Below are 9,095 nucleotides of genomic sequence, written 5' to 3' on the forward strand. Positions count from 1 at the left end.
ATTGTGGTCAATGTCATGAGACAAAGTGTATGTGAACTGCTGTATGGAAAGTGAATTTGCTCTGTAAATTTTCACCCAAATCATCATCATCATAACAATAAAAGTAAGTAGCAGAACGGAATTTAAAATGAAAGGAAGGAAACCAGCAGAACAGGCCACGAAACCCTTGCCAACATCCAAGGCCCATGTGGAACTGGTGAAGGGGCCCCTGCAAGGCCACGGCAGGGCCCTCCAGCAGCTCGGAGCCCTCTTGCTGCTCACCCATCCAGTACCACAGCCGTGGGTCCCAGCAGAGCCTGGTCTCACCTGAGTCGGAAGACCCTATGACAACCCCATAGGCCTGCAGCTGTCCAGACCCTCCCTTTCTCCCCTTCGTACCTAATCCAGAGAACCATCTCGAGGGTCTGTATTCCCAACCTCAGCACCATTAACTACCTGAGCTCCAGGTCTACCGAGCTGACCACGCCCCAGGGTCAAGCCCACACCAGACTCCACCACCCCAGTTCCCGCCTCCACGCACGTGGGCCCCTCTGGGTTCAGGACACAGCGCGGCTGTCCTGCCCACCCCAGACGCTCCCAAAGACCAAAGCACATTCAGTTCAGTGGCCAAGGTCCCTGGATTTTATTCCAGCCCCAGCCTTGGCTAGGTGCCTGTCATCCGGTCAGGCCCGTGGGAGCCACCAGGTCAACCGTAGCCATCAGGGTCCGCGTGGTCGGGCACGAAGTAGCGCTGCAGGGCAGGCTGTAGGAGCAGTGGGGGCAGCGGGCGGGCTGGCCTGGGCCAGTCAGGGGGAAAGGGCTGTGGCTCCGCCCGAGGCAGTGGTAGCTTCAGCACCCGCAGGGGGCCACCTACACCAAGCCGAGGCAGCTTCCAGCCTGGGGGCGGGCAGGACGGTAAGGCTGAGCAGGGTGCCACTGACGCCCAGGGGGACCACCGGGGCTGGAGCGGCCCAGGACCGGCTCTCCACCGGGCAGCTCACTCACCCCTCAGGTTCATCCGATCCGTCTGTACCCTGGACTCCTGAAGCCGAAGGATGGGTTGGTATCTGCGGCATAAGAAGGCTGGCTCGGGCACGGGAGCTCCCCGCGTCCCCCCCCCCGCGCCCGCCCGCGTCCGCGCGCACCGGTGATCCAGGGGCCGCCGCAGTACGGTGTTGAGTCGGTGGGAACTGGTGCGCTCAGCCTGAGCCTCGGCCTTGGACTCAGCCTTGGCTTCCTCTTGCAACGAATTCCGCTGCCGCTCCAGCTGCCGCTCGCAGAAGAAGTTGAGCGCGTCGATGGATTCCAGGTCCAGCAATTGGGAGCGTGACCAGTCGGCCAGCTCGAGCGGGAGCAACAGGCCCTGCAGGGTAGCAGGCGCCGAGGCGCGCGTGGAGGCGTCCCGTATGGCGCAGAAGGCCCGCAGCGAGTCCGAGAGCGTCCGCCTGGCCCGCCAGCTGCGCCGCTGCTCCAGCGGTGGCTCGGCCTGCGAGTCCCGAGCGACCAAGTCCAGCACCGGCGACGAGATCATCCTCAAAGGTCCTTCCGAGACGCGCGCGGGTGGCCACGGGAGGCTCGAGAACGTCCCGGAGGCGCGCGAAGACGTCCGGAAGACGTGCGAGGCCGGCCCTGAGTCTTGGGAGTCCTGAGACAGGCTTCCCTTGGAGAGGGCCTGCTCCGAGGACTCCGGGGCACTGGACAGCGCCACAGACAACCTCGCTGCAAATGGCTGCAAGATCTCCATCTGTGAGAGAGGTAGGCCCCTGCCGAAGCTCTCCAGCAGAGTCACCACGCAAGAGAGGTCCCCCCTCCCCTGACAGGGATGCCCTCATAGTGCAGTCCTCGCCCCAAGCCCGAGACGCCGCCAGATGATGGCACCAGAGAGGTCCCGAGAGCTGCATGGGGGGGGAGGCGGGAGGAGCCAGCCTGCTGGCCTGGCCTGGCTCTGCCACCGGCATTCAGGAGAGCCGTGCGCCAGCAGGCAAGAGGCTTGAGCCACCAGGGGGCTAGCTAGCTCGCTTGGCGCCCTCACCCCATGCCCACCCCCGCAGGTGCCCAGACCTGCAGGCTCTGGATCATGCCCTCCAGCTTCTGGCCGCAGCGACTGCGCAGCGAGGCCTTCGAGTCGAGTTCCGAGCCCTGGGTCCAGGTCGTCATCTCCTTGAACAGGAAACCCTGCGAGTCCTGAAGGCCCAGCGCACGCAGCAGCTTCCTGAGCTCTGGCCTGGGGCGAGGGGCGTGCGGCTCAGCAGCGCGCTCCCGCTGCTGCCGAGACCCGGGCGGGCGGGCTCGCGGGACTCACTGACAGTCGGCTGGCGAGTAGAGGAAGTAGGACATGAGCTCCAGCACCACGTCCCGGGACTCGAGGGAGCAGGCCAGGAGCAGCTGCAGCGCCAGCATCACGAACTGCCTCTGCGTCCGGTCCTGAGCGCAAGAGGGGCGGAGAGTGCTCCGTACACGAGGCGCGGGGCGCGGAGGAGCGGGGCGCGGCGGGGCGGGGCGCGGCCGCACCTGGAGGCTCGGCGGCTGGTCCAGATTGAGCAAGCGCAGGAGGATGGCCCGCAGGCGGCTGCGGAGGTCGCCACTCACGTTCGGCAGCAACATCAGCAGGGCGTCCAGGATGTACACACCATCCGCCCAAGAGGCCTCCTCCAGCAAGCGCATGAGCAGCGAGGCCAGGCCCTCCACCGTGGCCACCTCGGGGTACGCCTGCGGAATGGGCGCGCTGAGGCCCGGCCCTCCTTCACCGGGCGCGCCCCCTGGCTGCCCTCCCACCCATCCCCGCCTGCGCTTCTCAGGCGTCCCGGACTCCGTCGCACCTCCAGGGTGAAGATGGGGAACAGCTTTTTGAACCAGTTCTCGCCGACAAAGTAATGCAGGAACCCGGGCAGGTGTGCGTAGCGCTCCTCCCAGGGATGGTGCTTCTGGGGAAACCCGGCGCTCTGGTACATCTCCGCGGAGTAGTCTGCGTACCTGGAGCCCCGCGGCTCCCAGCTCAAGTGCGCCGCGCTCTAGAGAGAGTGGCGGGCACTGCAGGTCCCGCCTGCCCCGGATCCGGACGCGGAGCCACGCCCTGCCGCGGCCGCCGGGCGCGTACCTGAGCCTCTGGCTCCGGCTCCGAGGCCTGCTCTGAGCACGGCCCCGGCGGGCCCAGGGAGGTGGGAGTCGAGCCCCAGTCCATGTCCTCCTTGTCCTCCTCTTCTTCCTCCTCCTCTTCGTCCTCGGGCTTTCCCCGCAGCCAGCGGAGCAGCTTCTGGCGCCACGCGCGGCCGCGCCTTCTGCGCCCCGACAGCCACTGGTCGTCCTGGCTCATTCTCTGCTGCCCAAAGGGGGCGCACGAGGTGAGTTTGGCTCACCGCCCCGGCCCCGCCCCCGCGAACCGGCTCCCAGCCCAGCCGCTTGCCTTGGGTCTCTTGGGGCCCGACGAGAGCTGGGCAAGGGCTCCGAGGGCTCCCATCTCTTTTGGCAGCCACAGGTGCTGCAGCACCACCGAGTTGGGCACAAAGCCGGGAAAGAGGATGGGCCGGAGGGGCTGCAAAGCATTGGCATGGAGGGCAGAGACCCACCTGGGTCACTCGCTCTCTGCAGAGCCCAGCTCCCCTCTCCAGGCCTCCGAGGGCAGTGGCCGCCCCTGCCCTCCCAGCACGCATGCAGAGACCCTATAGAAGTTAGTAGGATGGGGCCAGGGCCAGCCAGGGCCCCTGGGGTGGGTGAGGGTGGGAAGACGGCAGATTGCAAGGGGCCAGCTCCCTTGGCTTTACTCCTCTGAAGGACAGGCACTCTGGTCTCCCAGGGCCGACCGTAGAGTCCACAGGTGGATTCCTAGGTTCCCTGGAAGGGGTGGTGTGCAGGTACAGCCTGCTGTCGGAGCCCCTGGGAGCCTCTGCCACCTGGTGTGCCTGAAGAGCAGCTGCACCAGGCCCGACTGGGCAGGGGAAGGGGGTCGGAGGTCGGGCCCTGGACCTCCAGGCTGCAGGAGGGTGTGGCTTGCCACAGGTCAGATTTGGAGGTAAAGTGTACAGCAAAGGGAAACTGAAGTGGGCAAGAGGGGCACACCCCTCCCCCACGAGGGTGCTTCTAGGGAGAACCAGAGGCGCTCTCACCTGGTCTGGGGGATGAGCGGTGGCAGGGAAGAAGCCCTTGAAGTTACAGAGGAGTTCCTTGGAGTGCCTCTTCAGCAGGATCTGGGAGTGGGAGGGGCTCAGAGATGAGCAGGGGCCCAAGCAGCCCTGCGGCTCTGCGCACCGGCAAGGGCCACCCCAGCTGCCTGGAATCCTCACCCCTTTTGGCAGGTGGGAGGGCAGGGGCTGCAGGGACACTTGCGCCCGCTCCCGGAAGTGCTGCGGCTGCAGCTGCAGGTCCAGGCTGAGGCTCAGATGCAGCTCAGTGAGGACTGGGCCAGCAGCTGGGGCTGGGAGTTGGGGACATGGGCAGGGTGCTATCCTGAGGGCAGTGCAGGGATGCCAAGGGTTGGAGGCCTCACCTGTGACGCCCTGCTGTGCACCTTCTGGAAGCCGGGCGGGATGGGCAAGGCGGCCCTGGAAAGGCGAGCCAAGTGCTGGGACAGGCTCCCCAGGCCCTTTAGGGGTGGGGCTGCTGGCGTTGTGTGCTCTTCCTTGCAGACCCCAGCACACTGGAGGCTGTGGGCAGCTGTTGGCGGGGTGCTGGCACCCCAGGTCTCTTTCTCCATGGAGAGGGTCATGGAGCTCCACTGCTGGGATGCCTTTCTAGAGTGCACCCCCTGGGGGGAGACAGCAAGAGGGGGGGCATCAGTGGCCCCAGGCAGGGGTTGGGCCTTGACCAGAAAGGCTCTGGGGAGGCCCCACACCCACCTCCAGCCTTGGGCCGTAGATCAGATGCAGGTATTTGTCAAAAGCTTCCTGGCGCTGCTGCCAGGAGAGGGGGTGCCGGGCTGCTGGGAGCACCAGGCCCAGCCTCAGCCTCTGAAGGTCTTGGTCCCGGGCAACTAGGGCTTCAAAGTCCTGGGGAAGGCAGTGGGCAGCCATTTTGTCCTTGACCTGTGGCCTGAGGACTGAGGGAGTGTGGGCAGAGCCGGGCAAAGGGGGCTGAGGTGCTGGGTGGTGAGGGGGTGGTTGGGAACGGGGGAGGGCGTGGGACCCAGCTCACCGCCTTCAACACTGGTTGCTGAGAGGTTTTCCTCGGCTGATGGGTGACAGACAAGGCCACACTGCAGACAGAGATGTGCAGGGGATGGTGGGCAGTGGGCAGCGCGATGAGCGGGGGCCGGGACAAGGGCTCAAGGGACCATCAGCCCCCAGGTGAGTCACAATAGACAGCAGTGGGGATACCAGGACTGAGCCAGGCTTCGGAGACTCCTGAGAGCTCCAGGAGCCCGGGGGCCTCCTGCTGGGGACTGGGCGGGGTCTTCCAGGGTGTCTGGGTGGGCGTTTGGCAGACCTGAGGCTGGCCACACTGTGTAGGTTGGCAAGCTTCTGCAGCTGGGCCGAGGTCATCGACTCCTGGCTGGTCAGGGGCAGTGGAGGGTCATCCACCCCTTCAGGAGCCTCCCGACACAGCTTCTGAGCAGGGGAGAGAAGTCTGGAGCCCGGCTTAGGGGCTTGTGTCTGCCCCCAGCAGCTCCACCCTGTCCTCAGTGCACACCTTGACCAGGTAAGAAGTGGGCAGGTAGAGCCTGTGGGGCACCAGGCAGAGGCGAGAGCCCAGTGCCAGCACCAAGTCCCCACTGTTGCTGCAGAAGGCCAGGGCCTGGGGGGCACCATTCAACTGTAGGAGCCTAGAGGGTGCCCAGGGTAAGTCCAGCCCCTGCTCCAAGGGCGGAAACTGAGGCAGGAGCAGGGCAAGGCCCTCTCCCCCAAGCCCTGCCACTAGGAAATGGTGGGGGCAGGAGCGGGAGAGACCCACAAGATGCCCGCAGCCCCGCCCCAGCCCCACCTCCGTCCACCCCGCCCCCTCCTCAGGCACAGCCCACCGCAGCAGACGGTTCTCTGATGTCCAGATGCGGACGGTGCAGTCGAGGCTGGAGGAGGCGTACAGCTTGAGTGTAGGACAGCAGACCAGGCCTGGGTGGGGGTGGTGTCAGGGTCAGGAGTGGGAGGGTACCGGGAACTGGGCCTCAGCTTCACCGTCCTCACCAGTGATGTGGTCCGTGGGGTCGTCCTGGGGCCGGTGGTCACAGCGCGGGTGGTCACTCAGGCTCAACTGCACCAGGCCATAGGTGGCCGTGGCTGGAGCCTCGAAGCCCACCGTGACTCGCTTGCCAAGCAAGCAGAGCGCCACCACCGGGTGGCAGCAGGAGAAAGTCCGCAGCAGGCTCAGGCTCTCCTCGGCGTAAGGGAAGATGCGCCACATCTTCACGGTCAGGTCTCCGCCTGCGGGAGGCACCGGCAGGGCTGGGCCTGGGGGGGGAGGGGCCTGAACAGACGACTGGGAGGGGCCGGGGCGGAACTAACCCGAAGACACGATGCTGTTCCAGGTGGACGCAATGGCGGTGACAGGACCCGGGCTATGCGCCTCCGTGTGGAAGACGGTCCGCGACGAGTGCCATTCGAGCACCGACAGCGCGCCATCAGTGTGCCCGACCACGGGCAGGTACCTGCAGGCGGCGGCGGAGCGCTTAGGCGTGGCCCAGTTCCCCTCCCGCCTGCCTGCGCCGCCCTCGCCCCCTCGGGCGCCTACCGGTTCTTGTCCTTCAGGGCCCAAGTCGTGTCACTGCGGTGTAGCTCGCCCCCGTGCTGGCGCACGATCTGCCAAGACTCGTGCGCGCTCCCGGGGTCAGTGAGGTGGCTGTAGAGGTGTAGGCAGCAGGGTCGCGGCGCGGGCGCCGGCTGCGGGAGTACACGGTGCAGCACTCGCATAGGGCAGCATGCTGCGTTGGCGCGCACCAGGTGTCCAGCTTTTGTCAACAGCCATAGAGCCTCGCGCGGCAGGCAGTAGGCCACCGCGGCCGCGCAGTCGTCGGGCCCGAGGAGCAGCGCGCTCACCGTGCGCCCACTCGTGGCGGACACGAGGCAGACCGAGCCGTCTGCGCATGCACACACGAGGCGCATGGGTAGCGGCGGGTGCGCATGCGCAGGCAGAGAGGGCGCCACCTGCAGATGGAGCGCCGGGGCGGGCAGCTGCGCTAGCGGCCAGTAGAGCTCCCGCACGCGCCACAGCTCCATGCTGCGCGCGCTCAGGGACAGCACTGGCCAGCCGGGACTGGCGGGTGCCAGCAGCCTGCTCACACGCCCCGACGGCACGTCACTGCCCCAACAGCACAGTGCCACCTCGCCCACCTGCGCCACCGCCTGCAGGTCCCATGTGCGCAGCGTCCCGTCCTGTGAGGCTGATAGTACCAGGGCCGTGTTCGGAAGGACCGCCAGAGCTGTCACTGGGCCTGTGGGGGAGCGCGGATCACCCAGGAGCGCCGGAGGCTCAGGGCAGGAGAGCAGTCAGCTTGGGTGGTGACTAGAGGCGTTGGGGAGCCTGGACAGCGAAGGCTAATTAAGGCAGAGGTCCCCCCGCCTGGGTGGGGGCAGCACGGCCTCAAGAACCACTGTGACGGGCACACCTGTGTGGCCCACGAACACTGTCCGGATCTGCCAGTCGGCCTCCCACACCTTCACCGTGCTGTCCCGGGAAGCCGTAACCATGGCCTTCACCTCCTCGCAGTACGCCAGGTCCGAGATGGTGCTGCGGGGAAGGCCGGGTGGACTCAGCGCGGTCGCTTTAGCTCGGCCCTACGCTTCCGGTGCGCGCCTGGCCTACACCCGCTCACCCGCACCGCTGGGACGTCAGCGCCCGCCTCGCGTCCCTGACCCCTCACGTTTTATGCAGGTCCTGGCGCACATCCACAAGAGCCCAGCTGTCCAGATCGAAAGTGAGCACGGCGGAGCCGTAGGCAGCGAAGCAGTGTGGGTGGTGGCAGGGCAGTGCGCCCCCCAGGGCCAGACGCGTCAGCGCGCCCGGGACGTTCCGCGGCGGCTGCAGGAGAGGCCCGCGCGGCACCAGGAGGCGCCCGCCGGAGCGGAACTTCCAGAGCCCCAGGCCGCCGCCCGCCTCGGCTACGACCAGTAGTCCCGACTCGGGGACTGGGAGGCAGCAGGTGGGCTCAAACCTCTGCACCCTGCCCACCAGTGGCCCGTTCTGCCAGAGCAGGCGGAAGTTGGGCCCTAATATAGACAGCCCTGAGGGGCCCCAGCCCACAAAGCGGCTCACAGCACCTAGCGAGCCTGGCACAGCTACCAACCCCGCGATCTCAGTGGGGGCCAACAGCTTCTCACGCGCCCAGCCATCCTCTCTGTGCAGGTGGAGGCGGCCCGCTCCGTCCAGTACCACCAGGCGTCCACCCAGCGGGTCCGGGGCCACGGCAAGCAGCCCGGCCGCCATGTGCAGGCGACGCAGCGGCTCCAGCCCGTGTGTCAAGCGCGCCACGCACAGCTCGGCTCTCTTCTCCTGTGGGCCGGGGGTCAATGGGGGGCCGGGCGCATGAGGGGTCAGCGAGGGGGCAGGGCGCACTCCCACCAGGGGGAGCCCTAGGAAAGGGCTGTGCCAGAGTAGGCTTTGCGGCCGCACCTTTTCCACCAAGTCGTGGAGACCTGTGCGCAGAAGCAGCCACAGCTGGCGGGCGCGGGTGCGCGGGGTCAGGGTGTGCCATCGCGGGCTACTGGTAAAAGTCTGCAGGAACTGAGTGCCGTCTGAGAACAGCCGTGCTGTGTGCGGCAGCGGAAGCGCTATCACCGCATGGCCTTTGGCCCCCAACCCTGGAGATGGGGGAGTCTGGGGACCCCCTCCAAGGGCCCTTTGGGGCCCATGCCTTCTCAGGGACAGAGGGTGCCTGAGGCCTGCTTTGGGAGCAGGACAACTGGTGGGCCAGGCTAGGCGACCCTCACCATTCCTTTCCTTGAGCAGTCCTGGGTCCGGGATACCATAGAGCTCTGTGTCGTACAGGTCCATGTCCAGAGTCACATTGTTGCCCTCCACTGGGAAGGAGCTGCGTTCGTTGAACGTGTTTGACTCCATGTTGGAGGCCGAGGTTCCAAGTCGCCCAACAGCTTCCAGTACCTAGCGGTTGGTCAGCACTGGCTGTTGCTAGGATACATGATGCCGCAAGCCCGGCCCCACGCAGGCTCCGCCCGCCCATGCCGCCCCGCCCC

At 66.8% G+C, this 9,095-nt stretch overlaps 2 protein-coding genes across 2 annotated transcripts in view; both read right to left on the minus strand.

The window, feature by feature from the left end:
• The window catches only part of HGH1 (HGH1 homolog), an 8,224-nt gene extending 7,959 nt beyond the window's left edge, over positions 1 to 265 (minus strand). Inside the window, exon 1 of the mRNA XM_007956112.1 lies at positions 175 to 265. Coding sequence (XP_007954303.1) covers positions 175 to 265 — 91 coding nt within the window. The remainder of the gene's footprint in view (positions 1 to 174) is intronic.
• Positions 266 to 685: 420 nt separating this feature from the next.
• On the minus strand, positions 686 to 8,961 carry WDR97 (WD repeat domain 97). Its single transcript, XM_007956113.2, is given in 24 exon segments — positions 686 to 876; positions 985 to 1,723; positions 2,041 to 2,203; positions 2,282 to 2,403; positions 2,491 to 2,688; positions 2,799 to 2,990; positions 3,077 to 3,298; positions 3,383 to 3,511; positions 4,083 to 4,163; positions 4,260 to 4,360; positions 4,363 to 4,384; positions 4,463 to 4,720; positions 4,812 to 4,961; positions 5,107 to 5,167; positions 5,398 to 5,519; positions 5,602 to 5,734; positions 5,930 to 6,020; positions 6,093 to 6,329; positions 6,411 to 6,553; positions 6,637 to 7,336; positions 7,511 to 7,632; positions 7,766 to 8,394; positions 8,515 to 8,651; positions 8,832 to 8,961. Coding segments are annotated over 24 exon segments (5,073 nt in total).
• Positions 8,962 to 9,095: the final 134 nt, after the last annotated feature.

This window comes from Orycteropus afer, unplaced genomic scaffold (assembly GCF_000298275.1).
Source record: "Orycteropus afer afer isolate SDZICR_OR568_19922 unplaced genomic scaffold, OryAfe1.0 scaffold00574, whole genome shotgun sequence".
Taxonomy (NCBI): domain Eukaryota; kingdom Metazoa; phylum Chordata; class Mammalia; order Tubulidentata; family Orycteropodidae; genus Orycteropus; species Orycteropus afer.